General features: G+C 41.5%; 1 protein-coding gene and 1 long non-coding RNA gene across 3 annotated transcripts; one reads left to right on the forward strand and one right to left on the reverse strand.

The window, feature by feature from the left end:
* Positions 1–1,699: 1,699 nt before the first annotated feature.
* LOC146684812 (sodium- and chloride-dependent taurine transporter-like) lies at positions 1,700–19,932 on the forward strand. 2 transcript variants are annotated; one of them, XM_085443228.1, is made up of 14 exons: positions 1,700–1,808; positions 6,651–6,880; positions 6,974–7,108; positions 9,175–9,409; positions 11,477–11,609; positions 12,293–12,427; positions 13,090–13,193; positions 13,323–13,447; positions 14,797–14,909; positions 15,941–16,078; positions 16,495–16,597; positions 17,428–17,528; positions 17,711–17,881; positions 18,179–19,932. In XM_085443228.1, exons 2-14 carry the CDS (start codon positions 6,652–6,654, stop codon positions 18,332–18,334), a joined length of 1,878 nt encoding a protein of 625 aa, XP_085299354.1. In that variant the 5' UTR covers positions 1,700–1,808; position 6,651; the 3' UTR covers positions 18,335–19,932. The 2 variants fall into 2 exon arrangements, with proteins under 2 accessions (XP_085299354.1, XP_085299353.1); XM_085443227.1 differs by lacking the exon at positions 1,700–1,808 and adding an exon at positions 4,860–4,954.
* Positions 7,042–7,926, reverse strand: LOC146684813 (uncharacterized). Its single transcript, XR_014917077.1, has 2 exons — positions 7,663–7,926; positions 7,042–7,316 (listed from the first exon to the last, which is right to left on the reverse strand). It is a non-coding gene; the product is annotated as an uncharacterized LOC146684813 (long non-coding RNA).
* Positions 19,933–21,748: the final 1,816 nt, after the last annotated feature.

Raw genomic sequence — 21,748 nt, forward strand, 5'->3', positions numbered from 1 at the left:
GTGCTGGACCAGACTCGTCTGCCTACAGTCTTTGTCACTGGCGGCATTCTCAATGTCAATGTCCACATTCTCGTCCAGGAGGCACCTCAACCGCTGGCGCTGGTCGACGTTGAGGCCTACGCTGCTGCGCTGCCAAAGGTCATCAACAGCCTCGATGGTCTCAGTCGAAGGAGGGTTTGTCAGGCTGAGAGGCTGAGGCTGAGGCTGAGGCGAGTGGAGATGACCCGGAGCCACCGGCATCCGAAATCTGCTGAGCGGCAGCTGCCCGACACCTGTCTCGTCTGGTCCCCGTTCCCTGCTTTTGGCTGCGCTGGAGAGCAAAAGTCTCTGCGCCAAGAGTGATAGCCAGCTTCGCGGTGTCGACGCAGGCCCCCCAGCGGCTCAGCAGATCCAGGCCAATGATGCACTGGTCTTGAATGTCGGCGAGCCAGAAGTCGTGCACCAGCTCTAGATCCTTCACTTGGATCCGCAACGGTTTCTTCCCCCGCATAACAGTTTTCTCCCCCGTCACTGTCATCAGCTGGGTGTCTGTGGGCAACCAACCCTTCACCAGTGGCCCGGATGTTCCAGGGAGCACGCCAGGTCGTATCAGGGAAATGGTAGACCCTGTGTCCACCAGGGCCTGGCATGGCTGGTCCTCAACACAGCAGCTCAGGTAGAGTCCCTTGAGGTGCCCAACTCGGCCCACCACTGTGCATCGTCCTTGGAGGGGGGCAGGAAGCTGGAGCGGTGGTCCCCTTGCTACACCGCTTCCTCCTCGTTTCCCTGAGGCTGCGTAGTTCTGGTCTTCGGGGCTGGTGCTGGGCAGTCACGCGCCACGTGGCCAGGCTCATCGCACCGGTAGCAGCGGTTGGTCGGTCGGCGAGGACGCAGCTGGGACATCTCGGCGACCTCCCCCTCCCCGTCGCAGTTGCAATCACACCCATATACATAGGCCAGACATTCAAAATGGGTAAAAATGGCTTCTTTCCATCAGGTGTGGTTGGTTAAGGGTCCTTCGATTGGTCTCATGGCACAATGCCACGGTTTACTTATATACCTACAAGGAGCACAGTCATTGTTAATGACATTAGGCTACTCCTGTGCTTTTGCTTATATCACCTGTTCAAAATGTCTTCATCCTGTGAAAAATCAAATCTAATTTTACACCATTTGACTAGAAAATATGAGCCTTATGGTGGTGCTAGACAACGAGATAGTAGGATATTCATCCCCTGGGAACCACTCTAGGTTTTAATGAGAGGTGAACCACCTTATCAGAAAGCAACAGTTTATTAATTGATTGCCATAACATCAACATTACTAGAAATGATAGATAGCTTCCCGCTGTAATTTTCCACTTGTATGTCAGTATTGGATAATAATTGATCGATACTGCACATAGTCAATCATTTATAAACCACCAATAAAGCCATTAAGTCATACCGAATTCACTTGCGTAATTCTGGTTTATTTCCTATGGTGCTTTTCACTGTCACGTTAAATTAAATTTAGCCCTATAAATGTTCATCGTCTGCACTTTTGCAAATCCCTGATCAATGCCGCATGATGGTTTATAACGTTTGCCGGTCGTTATCGGTCTGTCAGTCAGAAGCTGTCAAGAGAATCAGGTAAAAGGGCGGATGCAGGGAGACTGCCACTTTAAGAGTTGCATGGAGAAGCTAGTGATTTTCCACTCAAACTGATATTAAACGCACACACGCTCATTGAATCAGCGATCTTGGGGGGAGAAAAAAAGTAGATTACATTGTATGACTCGTCGTTAAACACAGGCTACCAAACAAGGAACAACAGGCTGCTTAGTAAAAGTAAGAGGACGGGTAATCCTATATATTCTTAATATATCATTGAGTGCATGAGGTTAATAGACTATGTTTTAATAGGAGAAAATGTGTGATAGGAGAAACCCTAATTAATCCAAATGTAAGTTGTTGTTTGTTTAATATTTAGTGTTCTGATGCGGAAAGTAAGCTTGCTGATCCTTTTTATTCGCTCATAAAAAGCTGAAAACATTTCCTCTTTTTCTTTCACATGATGCTGTGCGCTTATCCGTTACAGAGAAGCAACACTGTTTCAGCCCTGCCATACAAACGACGTGACTAAATTAGGGCATGTTTTGGTCATATACTGAAAAAAAGGGAGGGAAAGGAGCGAAGTTCTGGTCTTTGAATCCTCTTTTGCCTGTTCATCGTGTCTGATAAGACAGCGTTTCCAGTTTCAGTTTGGTCGTATTTGCTGAGCTGCTGTGGTGCGTTCAGGGGCGGTGCGTTCACAGTGATATGTGATGAGGATGAGGAAAATGTGAAGGTGCACCTTCGCTTTCCTCAGCCACAAATCATTAGCTGAGTGAATGCTGAAGTAGGTGTGATGAACTAAGACGTTTACTAGCTTATATATTAGTGACACATACTTAACCTACTTCTTCTGTCTCCGCCTCAGCCAGTGTATGATTGATTGGCGTGTGTCCTTTAGTAACACCAGTCCGCCCTCTCAGCAGATGAAACCTCAGGGGTCGCTGTACCTCTTTTGGCATTGGTGCTGAAAATAAAGTCCCCGAATTGGCCCTTCGGAGGGTGTGAGGTGCTCACAAGGTTTCTTGAAGGCTGACTTAAAAAAGTGTTTTTGTTTGTGAACTTGTGACATGTGTAGTAGTTTCATATATTACTGTGAAACTCCTTGTAAACCTGAAAATAAATTGGGATTCTTCGCTAAATTAGGAGGCGATGCTGTTTGATTTTCTTTGATGGTTAGTGTTTTCCTGGATTACTGCAATTCTTCATTTCAAATACAACAACACAAAACACAAACATTTTAATATATTAGCTGGCTGCTGATACAACACAGAATCCCCTTCAAAATGAAAGGTCTTTAAACTGTACCCCATCCAACTTTGGCAAGGGGACCTTCAGTTACTGTGATCCTCCTTTCTAAACTGCCTTCTGATTAGATACCCATCACAACAGCTTCTGTTTCTTTACTTTTTTTTTTTTTTAATAAAAGGCTGCTGTGTGGTCAATCTAATGAATATCAAGTCCACTTGTGTCATATATGTGATATGTTTTACATTTTTATTCCTTTATTGCTGATGGTGCAGTGGTGTGGTTGTTAGAACTCCCGTTTCAAAAAGGTCTGGCTTTGAAGCTTCTCACCAGTTGGATCCTTTATGTGTAGCATTTGCATTTTGTCCCTGCACCTGCATAGCTTCCCTCCAGTTCCTCCATATTCCTTCCCACAGTCCAACAGCATGCATATTCGGTTGTTTATTTATGCAAAGAACATTGAATTAAAGCTTAATAACATGTACTATATAAGTGAATTTACATGTGTTGTTCAGACTGCACACAGACCTGATCATCTCAAAGTGAGCATCAGTTTTAAACCCGACACTTTAGCCAAATTGCAGAAGACAAGATGTGAAAGCCTGTAAGAAAAACAAAAACGCAATTCTTAAAGGGAAAAAAGAAGTAGTAGGTGAAAGAACAAAGTATATTCACGATTTGCATTACCCATCCAGTTTGACATTGTTATAGTTAAGTTCATAATTTGTTAGACAGAGACACCATTTTTAGAGTATGGCCTCAGAGGATTTTAAGACGAGCAGTCAATATGTGATTGAAATACAGGCTTGGATGTTTAATTTAGGAGTTAAAATGCATTAACATTTTAGGAATTACACCCATTTTTCATTGCTTAGTCCCATTTTCAGAGGCTAAAGCTAATTGGACAGTTGACTGACAAGCAGTTAAATTTCCAGGTGAGGCGTGTTTCCTTTTTATTTCAGATGAAGCAGACATATCTGAAGCTGATTCAGAGTGTTGAATTTACAAGTATTAACTTGAAGTATTAACCAGAATGATGGGAAGAGAAAAGTATGGAGACGGAGAGAAAGAGCTCATGATAAGAAGTATGCCACATCATCTGTCAAACATGGTGGAGGTAGTGTTATGACATGGGCGTGTATGGTTGTCATTAAAATCAGGTCAAAGTGATTATTGATGATGTAACTGCTGGTGGGAATGGCAGGATGCGTTATGAAGAATCCATGGCTAATTATTAGCCAAATTGTGTGACCTAACTTGGCATAACCCAAATAGTATATAGAGCATGACACTGAGGAACATACTGTATGGATAATGAATCCAAGAGGTGCCAAAGATGTATTTAACCAGCAGCTTGTCACCAGCCGGTTCATGTCCCTCATTTAACTGTGTAAATCCTCCAGTGGAGTTTAAACAGACTTTTCCATGCCAGCCATTGTGAGCCACTGAAGCAATGAACTGCATCCCAATAGACCATTAACAAGCAGAGGAGACACATTACCTTATTTGGCATTGTTATTAGTTGATACTGTACTTGTTTACATTTCCCAGATAAAACGCCACGTGTCATGAAAGGACAGAGGACATCTCGACATGGTCTTAAATTAAATTAGTTTTCACATGAAGATCTCTCTTAAAAGGAAGTGCGGTTGTGGAAGTGAAATTCATTTTTCAGTTCTGTTTAAGTGTCTAAAACAAACAAACAATCAAACAAATAAACAAACAACCTCTCAATGCTTCATTCAGTTGGTCACTTTGTAGCAGATCATAAACCAGTCAAGGACTCTCAGTCGCTTCCTCTGAAATGTCCTCTGTGTCTACAACATGAATAAATAGTATGTGTATGCATTGCTTGTGTGACACACACTCACCCCCCACCACTTGGCAGTTTGTATGTTTGTGGGCAGAGACTTGTAAGTGGAAATTTACAGTCTCCCACGTTGGTACCTGAGTTGTCTGTCAGAGGAAAGCTGTGTCCAATCTCTACTTTGGGTTTAATTGTCTTTAGCCAAGGGGCGGGCTCTGCTGTCAGCTTCACTTCTTCTGACCCTGGCAGCATAAAGACATTCAGTACAGAGGAATGGTGACAGCTGAGAGAGAGGAACACTATACATAGTCGCAGCCATGAAGGAAATGTAAGTTTTTTGTATTGTTTTTCTGAGGGGAGATTTGATTTTACCGGGTACAGCTTGTGTGTGTGAAGTCACAGCTTTGTCAGATTAAATACAGTGTGAAAGAACTGCGAATAGGCTTTGTTGTTGTTGTTGTTGTTGTTGTTGTTGTTGTTTTTGTGATGCAAATTGACATGAAGAAGAAAGGCAGTAATTTTACATTCATCACTGAGGATTCTCAACAAGTCCACTATTTTCGTTCTTAAAGGCTTAGGGATTTTTTTGTGAGCTATATCTGGGGCCAGCCCAAAGGACTGTTCGCTTAAATCTATAGCTTCCTAACACGAGGCAGGCAAGTGAAAGCTTACGCTGAGTGGACGAGAGTAAAAGGAGGGGAGTAAAAGGGATAAAGAGAGAGCGAGAGAGAAACAGGATGAGAAACAGAACTGATCCAGTTATGTAAGCAAGCCTGAGAATGGCAAGCAATTCAAGTGAACTTGTCATGCATAACAGGAAGAGAGAAAACTCAGAATAAGATGGCTCACAGTGTGCACCAATTTAGTGAGGAGACATGTGAGAGCTCTCAGAGAATCTTTTCCCCAATGTTGTTGTTGGTTAAAGTCCATTTCCTGAGAGATGAAAGTGTGATTGTAAATTCAATTGCCTCTTTTTTTTTAACTGTCTCTATAAAAAAGTTCTCTTGACTAGGTGTCAAGAGGAACTGAACTTAGATTAGTTAGTTTCTGCACATGCTTTTCATCACCTGATCTTTGTTAAGAGGAAGTATCTGATTTTTCTGTGCCAACTCATTCTCAGTAGCATCAGATTCAATCTCATATCTTATTAATTAATTATGGCTTTGTCATTATGGCTCCTTTGTTCTTTCTAAAACACCCGCTGGCCGGGAACTTAAATTATATTCAGCTTTGCCATGCGTTACACAGTTATTCCTACCCTATTAGGGTTGCTTTTTTCTTTTTGGCTCATGCAGCGCAATAGGATACCTCGACCCGTATTAACAAATCCTTTCTTTCGTGGAAAGATGGTTTACACTGTAAACACTCGAGTTAATTTAGGCTGTTGTAGCTTCTTGAGAGTAGCCAGCACTACGGGGAATGTACAAGGATATTGTCCTCTCTAAATTTGGATCCTGTTGAACTGAGTCGCTACTGATGTGGTAAAAAAAAAAAAACAGAGATCCTTCAGGTTAACTCGGGTTCATAAAGTCTTTCATTGCATTGTAAAAAAACACTCATCTGAATTACAACAGTGTAATTTAACTGTGGTTTACAGCATGTGTTTAAAACCAAATGATTTTCTTCATCTGTGGGTTATTGCGACAGAGTAAGAAGGACAGTGGGTTTCTTCACTGTGTGATTGCACCAGTGTATTCTGTTGCAATCTGTAGCGCTGATGTTTTGATGTCTCTTGGTAAAATTGTAGAATTTGCATTTTGACTCTTCTTGCCTAAAACGTATTCCATACTGGATCTGCTCTCTTGTCAAAGGCAAATCTGCTCACCAACCATTTCTATAGTCTGAATGACCTCCAGGCATGAGTTGCTCAGATTAGCAAGATTAGCAGCATTGTCGTGTATATTATGCGCTCGCAAAGCAACCTGAAACACAGTCAGGAGATAGCATTATCTCCCTAATGCGTCTCCCGCTCACCTCTCTCCTTTTGTTTGTATCACTGTGTCTTTTTTTTTCTTTGCCTGCAGCATGGCACAAAAAGAGAAGCTTCAATGTCTGAAGGACTTTCACAAGGACACTCTGAAACCTTCACCAGGGAAGAGCCCAGGTACGAGACCTGAGGATGAGGCAGAAGGCAAAGCTCCTCAGAGGGAGAAGTGGGCCAGTAAGCTCGACTTTGTCCTGTCCGTGGCCGGAGGCTTTGTCGGATTAGGAAACGTCTGGCGCTTCCCTTACCTTTGTTATAAAAATGGTGGCGGTACGTAATAGATGCACAACAGATAGAATAAAAAAAAAGATCAAGATTAAGGTCACAAAATATCTGAACTCAATCGTGCTTGAATTCCCTCAGGTGCATTTCTTATCCCTTACTTCATCTTCCTTTTCGGGGGTGGTCTGCCGGTGTTTTTCCTGGAAGTCGCACTGGGCCAGTACACCTCTGAGGGAGGGATCACCTGCTGGGCTAAGCTCTGCCCCATCTTCACTGGTCAGTTCAAACACACAAACACAAACTTCTCACCCACAGAAAGAAGGATAAAACCTCTGCACAAATGTTCCCCACCTTGTTCGTTTAATATTTAACACTGAGTAAAAGCCTCATTTGTCTGAGCGAGGTTTCTGCCCTCATTTTCCTCCTGTGTCAGTCCAGTATTCATCTTTTGGACAGCGTGTTCTGCCGAGTTGTCCTCTTCTCTCTGCCAGTACAATTAGACCAGTCTTACCCCATTAGTCTGCTTTGTGTTGTGAAGGTTACATCACAAAGAATGCAGAAATGCAGAAGCTAAGAATTAAAATTCCTGAATATCGAGGTTTGGAGCTTCGGCTGGAGGATACCCATGTTTATATATTAGGTTTATTTCCCCCTCTTTTTAAAAAAGAAAACATTAAAAACCCAGTTATAGCTCTACTACACATGCACAATGCTCAGTCCTCATGCAGACAAGATCACATGTCCCCAGCTTATTCTAACTCTTGAACATAATGCAAGCTTATATTATTCATACAGAAAGCAAAGAAAAAAAGAACAACACACACACTTACCTAAATTTTTCCTACAAGCAGGAGCACATGTGCCAGCCACCAAACAGCTGGAACTGCTGTGAACTTCCGCTTTGTGCGTGCTTCAGCACAACAACACGAATAGCTTATTTGTTTAGTATCTAGCACATAAATGGTTCTTTGCTGGGTGGGAGAGGACAGCAAGTTTTCTCTCATAGATGTCTGTTCTTAATAAGTGTCGCGTCTCTCCCCCAAAATGCGCCTGCTGAAATCGACTGATGAGTTCTTGGTTGCCATAGAAACAGACTGTGAGGGGAGAAAAGTTGCCTAGCAATGATCAGAGTCTCGTGCAAACCTGCTGCATGAGACTCTGATCATTTTGTTGCCATGGAGCTGCAGCATGCCTGCTTGTTTTGTTTTGGATTATGAGATATAATCAAAACTGTGAGTACTGCGGGACAGCACTGCCTCAGTTGCTCTTTTGTCACCTGATTTCTTTACTTGAGCTCTTGCCGGACCGCTTATATGCATCCCTTTACATTTGAATGACAGCTGTAGACAAGCACTGACGCACCACACCCGTGGCAGCTGCTTTGACACTCTTACTCATGTTCACACGTGGGACATCACGCAAGAGGAAACTGCATGGCTCCCGGATCTCCAGCAGCTGTCAACGGTCCCTGTTATCCAAAGAATGCCGAAGCTGATGTCTGCCCACCTGCTGTTATAGAGAAAGTCCCCAGTTTGCTGTGGAATTGACCAATCACAGCTCTCTGTGCTGTTCAGCATACCTTAATGTGTTTTTATCGCACAGGGAATATGCGACTTTACTCATGTGGACCGCGTGCGTCGTCTATCAGTTTGCATTTGGAATGTAGGAAGGGGGAGGTGGGAGTGAAAGAGATGATAAGTTTAAAAATACTCCAAAGCAATGGAAGAGTACCGGGGTGTTTGTGTCCAGGTTCCCAGCAAAGTCATCTAAAAATAACTTAAAAACACTAAGGACATTATAACAGTAGATAGTCAAGTGAAGCCTGGGCTGTGTTCCTCTGTGTTCGAGTTCGAATAAAGTCTTCTTGTTCACCTTTGACCACACTCCGTGTCGCTGCTGTAACTTCACAATATTTTCATGTTCTTTTAAAGTGGCAATTATCGATATTTTGAAATAAACAGAGGCTCACATGACTAATTTCCCATCAGCTTGTTTTGATGAACACGCATGGAATTTTAACCCATCTCTGCAGTAAATTATGTGTGCCGTTTTGTATACTTTGCATTGTTTTAATTTCCTGTTTTGGTTCACTCTGACTGAGCTCTCACAATAGGCAGTAATAAAAACAAAAAACCGATAGGGTAGGTGAGCAGCTGAACAAAAAAGGAGAACTGAATCACGTGTTTTGTCAATGTTGTGTTCACAGCAATTTTTCTGCCCACAAGTGGTCACAAATCTGTTACTGCAGCTTTAAACGAAGCCGACACAAAGCCTGATTCGAATGTTAAAAGAAAGTTTTACCTTAAAATTCAAATCTGCCCGCCCTCTTATTGTGTCTCCAGGTATTGGCTATGCCTCTATCGTGATCGTGTCTCTACTAAACATCTACTACATTGTGATCTTGGCCTGGGGACTCTACTACCTGTTTCAGTGCTTTCAGCCCGAGCTCCCCTGGGCAAAATGCAAGCAGCCTTGGAACACAGAGCACTGTGTAGAGGACACAGTGCGCAAGAACAAGACCCTTTGGCTGGCAGCCAATGCTACCAACTTTACCTCCCCCGTCACCGAGTTCTGGGAGTGAGTGGCACACACACACACACACACACACACACACACACACACACACACACACACACACACACACACACATCCACTCTTCAGCAGAGGTGGGACCAAGTCATTGTTTTGCAAGTCTCAAGTAAGTCTCAAGTCTTTATCCTCAAGTCTCAAGTCAAGTCTCAAGTAATGTCGGGCAAGTCAGAGTCGAGTCTCAAGTCACTGGTGTAAAAGTCCGAGTCAAGTCACAAGTCTGAAACTTTGAATTTCAAGTCCTTTCGAGTCTTTAAAAAAAAAAAAACGAAAAAATAATGTTGCAGTTATGCTAAATGTAAATATTAAGACCATGTAATTTTTTAATCTGTGTTTTTCTCAACACATGACAAAATAGTGAACTTAGAAAATATACACAAATTGTGAAATTGCACCTCTTTAAAATGCAGCTCAATTAAACCTAGCTCCAAGAATAATTTTCACCGACAGTTCTGCGATAAGCTGCATGTTATTCTTGGATGCGGTTGTAGGACCGGCTTTAAAATCGCATGACAAAAATATCATACACATTAAAAAAAACTGTATCACCAACGTAGCCTGGACAACATTTGCTAGTTAGATGAAGTCAGCTATCTCATCTTAGCATATTTATATGCATATTTATAATCATACGGTTCTTGGAGTGAGTGCATACACTCATGAAGTTTAGTAACTTCAGGTCACTGCAACAAGCCCAGGTACAGTTTACCGACGGATGGGTGCAGGACCTTGAAATGCACCGTGTAGAACGAAAGACCATCGTACGTATCATAAGTTTACCAGTCTCACAAATCGTCGTCATAAATACACATTCGTTAACCGTTTATTAATAGGACCTTTGAGCTCAACGGTAATTAATTAGTAGTGGAAATAATTTCTGGTACCCATCACAGAAATGTAGCAGTGACAATAATATTGTATGCTGTAATCGTACTGGGCAATTAGTGATACAAAAAACTTGTTTTATCCTGTGAATAAAAGTATGTGTTTTTGTCAGTGTACCATAATAACAGAAGCGAAACGCAATATTGTGTCAGGACAATTCACTATTTATGCACAATAAATAAAGGAGCATAGCGCGACAATTTCTGTTCAGCGCCAGACTTGCTTGTAACCTATATCACCAATTATGTTATGAAAATGACGTATTAAGTACTAAAAGACACTGACCTTCGTGTAAATGCTTGGAGCAGACTAACCTGTGAGCTGGAGTGTTCTGGGACGTTATATTTGATCTTTGAATGGCTGCAATCCAGGCCATCCATCGCCTCTTTGTTACTTCGGAAACATGGCTCGAACAATTTCTCTTCAACGACGTAATCCGATAACAACCGATCTCTTTACCCGTCGGCTTCCCGTGGCTGTCATGCGACCGGCTATTGCAGTTAATAATACAACAGCTTCTTGACATTTTTGTGTTTCTTTTTATCGCTGTGTGACTGATTTCAATTGAAAGCCTGCGTGCGCTAGTACCGCTTGCCACGAGTTCCCAGAATCCTTTGCGGTTCTACCCGTGAATGACGTCACATTTTCAATCTCTATATAATATGCATGTTAAATTTTATATTTGGGGTAAAATATCAAGTCTTTTCAAGTAAACCGGTTCAAGTCCAATTCAAGTCCCAAGTCATTGGTGTAAAAGTCCAAGTCAAGTCACAAGTCTTAGAACATTTTTTCAAGTCAAGTCTAAAGTCATAAAATTAATGACTCGAGTCTGACTCGAGTCCAAGTCATGTGACTCGAGTCCACACCTCTGCTCTTCAGTATACCAAAGTAACAGTGCTTCTTTATCTTGCTTGTGTAAATGTGTTTGAACAGCAACATTCTTGCAAGGGGAGTGTTTACTTTTAGAAAGCACTAGTTCTCCACTAGTTTAATATAAACTTGGTTTGCACTGCATTATGCTAGTTCATCCTCAAAGTTAGACCGTAACTGTGAAATTAAATTGAAGAAAAGTTTGGTTTTTTTTTCATGCACATTTGCTTTGTAATGTGTTTGGATCTAATCGCAATTTGTGAATTGTTAGTTAGGCACTTACATACGTTTTCTCTGCAGACGCAACGTCCTAAGCATCTCCACTGGAATTGAAGACATAGGGCCCCTGAAGTGGGACTTAGCACTGTGTCTCCTGGCAGTGTGGGTCATCTGCTTTTTCTGCATCTGGAAGGGAGTCAAGTCCACAGGGAAAGTGAGTGTGACTCATCAACACACCCTGTACTTTTTGGGTTGCTTGGATGCAGTTTTTTAGTTTTTCCCTAACAAGTCAGTGACAAAACACTGCTGCTCAGAGAAAGCCCACATGCTTGGAAACAAGGTTAATAAAGATGATTAAGAGACACAGACCTCCACGTTGTCCTGGAAGTCAGTCCTTGGCTAGACACACTGTCTGCTGTAAACACTTGACTGGCGCTCCTTAGTCCTGTCTTTGTTTCTGTTAGCAGACCCGAAAATGGGTTAGAGGCAAAAGGCTTTGAAAGTCTTTGAAAATGGATAACTCTATTAGGAACTGGAGGTGTGCGTATTTCCCTATTTTCGTGACAAATTTGTCTTAAAATGATTTAACCTTTAATCAGCTAACAATTCAGGATTTATTGTATGCAGATTGCACGAATGCCACGTTATACTGTGTCATGCATGACTTTTCTTATAGAAGAAGTGTATCTAGGCCCTCCACTCAGCTATTCGTTGGGGGAAATTGTTATCACCCAATAAGAACAATGTTTCCTTTGAGCTGGAGCTGGACAAATATGAGTGGAAATGAAACTTAAAAAATGAAGAAGCGTTTATCGCACTATATCTCAACAGTGATGAGTCATAACCATGTAAATGTTGTTCATTGTTTTTAGCTAATAAATCCTTTGTCCGGTCTAGGTGGTGTATATAACAGCAACTTTCCCATTTGTCATGCTGATTGTACTGCTGGTGCGTGGGGTGACGCTTCCTGGAGCCAGAGAAGGGATCAAATTTTACCTTTACCCTAACGTAACCCGCCTACAAGATCCAGAGGTAAGAATGAAAACCTTTTTTATTTGATCTGTTAAAGCTTCCTACAATAGTCTCTGGGCCATATAAAATTATATAAAGGAAGCCGTTCACACATAAAGATCCCAAACAGCACCTGCATAGCTCACAAATCAAGAGAATATAACTTTAGTCCATTAAACCAAAAGATTAAACAAGGCAGCAATGAAGCAGTTTAATAGGATACAGTTGCAATAGCAAGTGAATATGCTTACATTACAGGCATGACTCTGACCATATATTTTTAAAAAGACGAAGTGATCTCTGGATTTTACTGGTGGATTTTATTACCTTTGGAAAGAGTCAGAGGCCGTCTGTTTCCTTTTGTTCCCAGACTTTTTGCTAAACTAAGATATTCCACTGCTGCTGTTTATGGCTTTACTGCACCTTCACATCATGCACATGCTCCTTCTCCAAGTCAAACAACATGGTCACGATTTTTAGCTTTCGAGCAATTTTCAGTTCATTGTTTGAATTTTACTGGTCACAGCTTTCTGTGTTTTGGATATAATAGAACAAGATGATAGGATGATGATGATGGAGTACTTAACCTTATTTTTACTACCCCTAAGCATGTATCAGTGATTGTAGAGTTAAGGCAATCTTTTGAAATCTTGAAAAATCAGCAATCACATCCTACTTCTCAGGTGTGGATTGATGCAGGAACCCAGATTTTCTTCTCCTATGCCATTTGCCTGGGCGCCATGACGTCACTGGGGAGCTACAACAAGTACAAATACAACTGCTACAGGTGAGCTGTGTTTCCACTAGGGCGAGTGGGAGTCTAGTAGTGACAGCAACTCGGTTGCGTGAAAAGAAAATGGGAACTTCGGTTCCACCTGTGTTCATTAACAACCTCCATGACATATGTGTGACATAGGGACTGTTTGCTGCTGGGAGGCCTCAACAGCGGTACCAGTTTTGTGTCTGGCTTCGCAATATTTTCCGTCCTGGGCTTCATGGCACAAGAACAAGGGGTGGACATTGCCGATGTGGCAGAGTCAGGTACGAGGGTCCAAGGTGATGGCAGCAGTGATGGTGGGTGCTGCTGCCCGGAAAAAAAAGAAAAGAAAAGAAAAAAAAAAGACAATTGGAAAAATTGAAAATTGAATTCAATTTAAAAGAAGTAGCTTATGTAAGTCTCGAAATCTAGCAACGTAGAGGTATCGGCAACTGCGCACTCCTTGAACAAAAGCCTCAAAGAAACAGGTTTATTTCTACAAAGTGTGATCCACGTTTTCTAAGGACAGATTTCATGGCATTGGTGAGATGCTGTGTGTTTTAGCTACACAATGAACTGCGGCGTTAAAGAGCTCCTGCACTGTGCCGTCATCATTACTACAGCTGTTCAGTGGCACCAGTCTGTCCCACAGTCATCCTCCTCATGCCATTCAGTAACTTTATCTTTTGGACCATTGCTAAGAAGACTGGCCCTTTACTGTATGTATGTAACTGTATGTTGTAAGCCCAGTTCTGCTAACAAGCTGTGGATCTCCTGAGATGGACGCCACTGGTTCTGGATCTGTCTTCCTCTATTTCTTATGTTGACTTTGAAGGGGAGGTGTCTTCTTTAAGCATGCTTTCTCTGCTCAGTTTAAGTTAGAAGTTTTGCTATCTGGAATATAATAAAGTAATCAAATGAACACTAATTCTATGCTGCTTCCATCATATATGGAAACCAAAATATATCTATATATCTATATGTATATGTTTTTTCAAATATTTTGACCTACATTTTTCTCAGCTGTTCAATTGATGGAGTCTCTTTCTGATGCTCTTATAATATCTCACTGAACTGGTTCATTGCTTTGCTAAAATCCATGTCTGCTTTGTTTAAATTAAGTTTATTATCACTGCACACCTTGATGCAGTGATAATAAACCAGCATGTCACAGATACTGAGTGCTTATCGAAATGCATCCTGATAAACTCATGTTCAGAATGAATGAGCTGTAAATATTCTGTCAGGCAGCTGTGATTTGTACAGTAAGAAAGGCAATATACACTGAGTAACAGTCGGCAGTTATGTAATATGTTACGTTTGAAGTATGTATACTTACATTGTATACATAAGTATGTATTTTTGTTGATTTTTGTTGCTTGTGCTACAGAGGATAAATTAGATTAAAAACCAATCTAAAGATGGTTTTAATATATGGCCAGCAAAAAAAAGGAACCATTTCACACAGTTAGAGCTATTCCATGTCTTGTTGGCCATAACGCAGTATTTCCTTTGCTCTTTGCTACTTTATTTTACCATTCCCTCACACTGTATCGGCCAAGCCAAAATTAGATAGAAATGTTAATTCTGTCCTCTCTCCCTTCTCCCCATCCCCTCTCTGTTCTCCTTCCAGGTCCCGGCTTGGCCTTCATTGCCTACCCTAAAGCTGTATCCATGATGCCACTGCCAACCCTGTGGGCCATTCTCTTCTTCATCATGCTGCTGCTTCTGGGCCTTGACAGCCAGGTCAGTGTTTTTGCTGTAGTGTAAAGCTATCCTCAGAACAGTTGTTTGGTCTTGTGCCCGTTAATTTGAGACGGACACCTCCAAGAGTCTGTGAGATCATTGACCGAATACGTAAAACACATTTAGTGTCTCTCCTTTCTGTTTCTAACCTCTCTAAGTTATCAGATGACTGACAGACAAGAAACCGGTTTAAACAAAGGCATTTTACTACCACATTTGATTCCTTAAGGATCACAGTTCCTTTGTGGAAGTTGGTGGATGTCCAAACATTTAGTTAATAAAAGTAAGGATAATAGTTTGTACGCAAGCAGCCTAGCTTTCATACGAGGCAGAGCTCTGATTAAGACAAGATAATCTAAGTAGACAAAACACAAGTGTACTCCCAAGGGATTCTCCAGCTATATCACATTTCCTGCCTTCAAGTGTAATTCTACTCCTGCACATGGCAAGCTCCTCATCTCAGTCAGCTGCAAGATCAGGCCAGCACTCTAAATTTGAGTACATGTAAAAGCTCATGCAAGTGCTGCTATTTCCATGAGAGAACTAATGCCAGTGTGTGTGGGTGCATTTATTTGGCCATAAATTATATGCACATTTGTACTCCTGAATGCTATATATTGTTAACCTCGCTCACACATACATGCCACAGTTGTGTAAGGGTTTTTTTCTTTGTTATTGTGCAACAAAGGAGCGTGTTCTCTGTGAGGAAATTTATAGTTTTCTTGAAACATATTGTTGCTTATGAGGCAATGAGGAGACACAGGGGAGCGAGAGTGTTACACAGACAAGCAGACAGAGACAGTGATTCACTGTTTTGTTGCTCTTGTGTCTTGGTAGCAACAAGCCAGTGTTGCAGAGAGGAGCCTTGTTTAAATTCTCATTACTGCCCAACAAAGACGGCCCTCATTCTCTAATCACTCGTTTGTGGAGGCAAAACAAGAGCTGCGCACACGCAGAAAGATATGCACATTTTTAAATGTTTTTTTCTTTTTTAAATTCTCTGAGAACTTTTTTTGCTTTTGTCCCCACAGTTTGTTGAAGTGGAAGGTCAGATCACCTCTATTGTGGATCTGTATCCAGCCGTCCTGAGGAAAGGTTATCGGCGAGAGATCTTCATAGCTGTGATGTGTTTCATGAGCTATCTCCTGGGACTCGCCATGGTGACAAAAGTAAGTCCATCAGCAGTCACTAGCGCACATACTTCTGATGGCTGTCCTGTTAAGATAAGGAAAAGGAACAGATGAACAACAGCGATAACCCCGCACATTTTCTACATGCCTCTCTGCTGCTGTATTGTCATAGCCAAATATGGCTTCCTAGCACACTACCACACACACATCCGGTATGTCAGAATGGAACAATTTGGAATGCTGTTTTCCATTCAGCATTTAACCGTGCTTCAATGACGTCTTAGCACCTGTTGAACTCTACGGGTAGGGTGCCAGGATTCTTGTGTCCTGCTTTCAGCACCCTCGCCCACCCTTATTTAATACCCCCTTCTATCTCTGTGGGGTCCGTTTTTTCACCACACACACACATGTACACACAGATAATTAATGCAGCTTTCCGTCTCCTCTTTTTCCAGGGTGGCATGTATGTGTTCCAGCTCTTTGACTACTATGCAGCCAGTGGTGTGTGCCTTTTGTGGGTTGCGTTCTTTGAATGCATTGCTGTAGCCTGGGTTTATGGTAAGTGGAAGTGACTCTAGATGTGATAGGTTTCTGTTGTGTCCATCAAAAAGTTTCGTAAAAGAGGTCTTAATGATCTCTGGGGTGTAAAACAAAGGTGGCCTTGTGAGGTTTTCAGACGTCAGGAGTAAATAACTTTAACTGTGGGCTTGCTTTGAGGTTGAGGGGAGGTGAGGATGGAGTTAGTCCCCTGCTAGATTGTCATTGGCCACTGAGAGTTGCCTCCCACCAGATTGTACCCTACCAATATTAACAAAGCGACATTTAGCCAGAAGAGAAAAACCTTAAATGGAATGGAAGTAAAGCTGCACCTTCCCTGCTAATGCCCATGTGCTTTAATGGCACCCCTTTTATTGGTGGAGGCTCTGTGGTCCAGAAAAGTAGTTCCCGGACAACATTTAATTTGTGAAGCTGGGGGCTTTTGTGCTGAACTGATGCTGTTATAGTAGTTATTTGTCTATTCATCAGCAAAAAAGAGGAAAAGAGTAAAAACAGAATAAACAGAATTAATATTCACATCAACAGCTAATGTCTTGCACAAACCAGTGGACTACAGCACAGTTGCACTAAACACACAGCAATCTATAGCCAGCCAGTAAAGACCATTAATGGTCTTTTAAGATGTAAAAGACAGAGCTAAGATTATTGATACTAGATAGCCATGACCCAGTGAAACTCCAATGCAGTCCAAGGTCATTCTATCATTGGAAACAACAACACGTGTAGATTATAGAGTCGCTGGTATCTAATGTGCACTATTCACCATTTTAGCAAACTTTGCAGAAACAAATAGACTCGGCTTATTGTTTATTCTGTTTTGTGTTGAACAGGAGTCGATAACTTCTATGATGCAGTTGAAGATATGATTGGCTACAGACCAAACCCGTGGATGAAATGGAGCTGGTCCATAATCACTCCTGTCCTCTGCATGGTGAGAGATCAGTGGCACTTCACTGTGTTGGAGGAACTGGCGTGACAAATGTTGATTGCTGAAGGTCACATGTAAGGGGCGCAGCTTGTGCTAAATGCAGTGTGCGTGTGCGTGTGCGTGCGTGTGTGTGTGTGTGTGTGTGTGTGTGTGTGTGTGTGTGTGTGTGTCTTTGCTCCCTGTAGGGCTGTTTTGTCTTCTCACTGGTGAAGTACAAGCCATTGACCTATAACAAGGTGTATGAGTACCCTGACTGGGCCATCGGTCTGGGCTGGATTTTGGCTCTGTCCTCCATGATCTGCATCCCAATGGTGATGGTCATCAAGATCTTGCAGTCTGAGGGACCTCTGATTGAGGTGAGCTTTTAACGGGAGCTTTCCTGCAGAGATTTAAATGAGGGAAATCAATCCAAAGTCAAGAGGAAACAGACTTCCCGGCTCTTTGCAAAAGCAGAAAAGTCCAGTCAGCAATTTGCATGTATTTTTGGTTCATTTGTTTCAGCATTTTACTTAAAAAGAAAGTACACAATAATTAATAATCACATAAACTGCCCTTAATCAACCGCCCTTGTTTATTTTCTTGATAACTGTCATTTCAAGCCCTAAACCACCCCAGTTTCTGACGATCATAATGTCTCATCTTCTTCCCTTTAGAGGATCAAAGCAGTGGCAGCCCCAGCGAAGTCAGGCGTGAGCTCCCGCCCGAAAGAATACAACTTGAAGGGCAGTGAGCTGACACAGCCCCTGGACCCAAATGGGAACAATGGCTTAATCAAGCCCACCCACACCATTGTAGAAACAATGATGTGAGCGCTCTCTGTGAGAGGAATACGATTGATGTGCTTTCTGTGGTATCATATTTGCTAACTTTAGTAGGTTTACGTTGTCCGGTATATTCACGTTAGAGATAGTCTGGTTTGATTTCTATGAAGAGGGTTTTATTATTGTATTTTATTTTTCTTGTGATTTTTTTTTTCATTTTTTACAATATTGATATTGTTGTTGTTACAGTTGTTGTTGCTGTAGTTGGCACTGATCTCAGTTTGGGCAGTATTTCGAGATAAAACATTTTAAATGTTTACTACCTTTCTGTTGATTCCGGAAAGATGAGGAATTTGCTTTTTTTTTTGCCAGTGCTATAGAAGAAAAGAGTAAATTCTCACTTTTCATGTTGTTAAATAAACTAAATGAGTAATTAACTGCAAAAAAAGGTGGAAGGTGTCACGTGATTGTGACGGTCTTGTTGTACTGACTTCTAATTTTTATGTCATTTTATGCCACAATGAAATGAATGTACCTCCGCTTGCGGCGGAAGCCAGTCACCTACATCTCTCAGAGAACATATCCATGACATTTTAAGCAGCAATATGCAGTGTATAGAGTAATCTCTTGCTTGACAACTTTTAAGTTACAAGTTGGTCTTGGCCAAATACTGTGAGAAATGCCTTTTTAAGACGATCCATCCTGAAAGCAGTTGAGATAAAATAAGAGAAAACGACAGGTAGGAAATAAAAAAAAAAAGGGGGGGAAACAAGGGAAGTGGCATTTTTAGAGTATTTGTACACTGCCTGTGTGACTACTATAGTCAGTACCAGTGCATTTATTGAAACCTCTCTTTGCACTTTATATGTTGTTTCACCTTTATTGTAGTGTGTTTTTATTGTTGCAGAGTATCGCAGCTACATTTGCAACATGTTTCAGGAGAAATATTTTTAGCTTCTAACTTTTTGAAATTGTAAACTTTGATATGAGGTATGTAGTTGTCTCTTGACAGATGACAGAATAGAAAGTAGAAACTTGCCATCAGATATTCAGATTTCTCATTGTTAGTGGGATCTGTGGGAACATCACTCAGAAGCGTTAGTTTTTACTAAACCGCCTGACAGCTCTCTCCGTTGTGCTTTCAGTAGCAGGTGCGCTCTGCAGAACGACCACTGGAGTCTGGCTTTTAATTCAATTGTATTTGAGAGACTATTTGTAGAATTTTAATTGTTTGTAAATCACATATGCCTTTTTGTATCAATTTTATACTGCACATCATCTGAACACCATCACTGATTCATTATTTTAATCAAAGCTCACCAATGTGTTTCGCTACATGTCAGTTATCGTGAGCCCGGATTTGCACATTCAGGGTGCAATATTCAGTGAAGCGGTGGCGTAGTCTAATCATACGTAATGCATAACAAAGAAACAACTTGCAATAGTTCAGTACAACTTCTTGAGGATTGTTTTCCTGAAGCATGTGTAGGAGCCGCCACACCACCGTACCCTGCTGCTTTCTCCTTTTAAAAAATTGCAATGTGGAAATTTAAATGTACCAAAGTATTTTTGTCTCACAGTTTTTCCCTTTGAGATGCACATTGCATCATTTCTATATAGATTAAATAAACATATTTTTCTTTGGATTTGTGTGTATTTGATATTTCTGAAGCTATGAGAGTTTCTTTGTGTTTATGCCTACTTACTTCTATCATTAGATCTCACAGTTTATGCTTTATATACACTTTATTAGGTGTTCGCCCAACCATTCATTTTCTTCCACTTATCCAATCCAGGAGTGACACTGAGCTACGTATCATTTGTAGCTCTTAACTTTCAGAACGGGGACAATTTGGGTTGTTGCACCAATGTTTTTGACCTGTGTGCAGAAAATAAGCTCATGGGACTGCCTCCCACTTTAACCATTTTCTGTTCCGAGGTTTGCTCCTTGCCCAAATCATAATGCATAGTGATTCCATTCCTAAAATAGCCATCTATATTTATTTAGACGCCCTCTGGTGAAGGCCACCAATGTCACCCTGACTCCCCTCTCCCTGCGATGGCTCATTGACCTCTGTTCTAAAGTTTTTTCAGGATGTCTGTCCCTCCATTAATCTACTGTTCACTGGTAGTAGCAGGTGGGAACAGCTCTGACATCGCACACACAAATGCAGGGCTGACTTATTTGGGCAGGTCTCTGGTGTGTCATCATTCAAACCCTTGGAGCACTGATTCTCTAAAGAAGTGTCTGAGTGCAGGAGGAAGCAGGGGTGTAAAAGGATTCCAGGGAACTGGGAGAGCCCTTTGTGAAATCAGGTTTGCAGATCGATTTAAGTCAAGAGTGAAGTGCAAGGCTCATTTTTCACATTGAATTTAATCACCTTAAGCAATAGGATGTTTACTCGCTTAGAAAAAGGCATAGCATGAGGGCGCCAGTATAAATCACTGAGTTGAAGAGGCAACCCATATGCCAAAAGACTACTGTAGGGGCCCAGGCCCAGACCTCCCTGTATATTGATTTCATCTTCTTCTTTTCTTTCCCTCTTTTTCTGTTCACTCTTCTTTTAAATTTCAACAGAACAGTAAAAACAAATCTTTTTTATTTGCTGCATATTTTTTTTAGCACTTAATCTTAGTAACATATTTATATGAACTGTAAAAAATATCCTTAATAAAAGTATTAATTTTGCTCACTTAATTGCAAAAAGTCAAAAAGATTCTTACTCCAGCGGTTGCTGAGTATTTGCACGTTTATTGGCTCATAGTCAAATTCTCCATAAATGGAAATGACTAGAATTCATTTTACATTTTCAGGTTTGGCCCAGTGCTTAACACTATTGCCTCACAGCAAGGGGGGTCCTGGGTTTGAACCCGGCTAGCAGTGTGAAGCCTGCACGGTTCCCTTCGTGTTCCACGGCTTCCTCCCACAGTCCTAAGATATGCTTGTTAGATTAATTGGCAATTCAACAATTGGTGTAGCCGTGACCGTCACAGGATAGCCCTGCAATGGGCTGGCGAACTGTCCAGGGTGTATCCTGGACATTTGCCTTGGGAAATGGGATAGACTCCAGTCCTACTGTGACCTTGATTGGATAAGCAGGAGAAAATAGATGAATGTGCAACCGACATGTGATACTTGTCAATCACAGGTGGTTTGTATACTCCAGATAATCCTCTCTTCTTAAACAGAGTATGTTTGAGATTTAAAAAAGAAAAAAAAAAAAAAGTGATATAATCAAACATTGGATTTCTATAGGACTTCTCTTGAGGTCTCTGATTTGACGTCTTTCGTATTGCTCAAGAATTGTCCACCATCTTGGAAGTGATGCAACCACTGGATGCTCGGGAAACGTGTATTCCCTGACTGGCTGGTAGTGGTTCCTGGAAGTTGGTGGCTCTTGTTGGATGAAATTGGTTGAAAAGAAGGTACTTCACCAAAAATCCTCCAGTTGCTAACCAATT

The sequence above is a fragment of the Copadichromis virginalis genome, linkage group LG20, assembly GCF_057382275.1.
Source record: "Copadichromis virginalis isolate Kocher_CV1m ecotype Utaka linkage group LG20, C_Virginalis_male_GT1.1, whole genome shotgun sequence".
Classification (NCBI taxonomy): Eukaryota; Metazoa; Chordata; class Actinopteri; order Cichliformes; family Cichlidae; genus Copadichromis; species Copadichromis virginalis.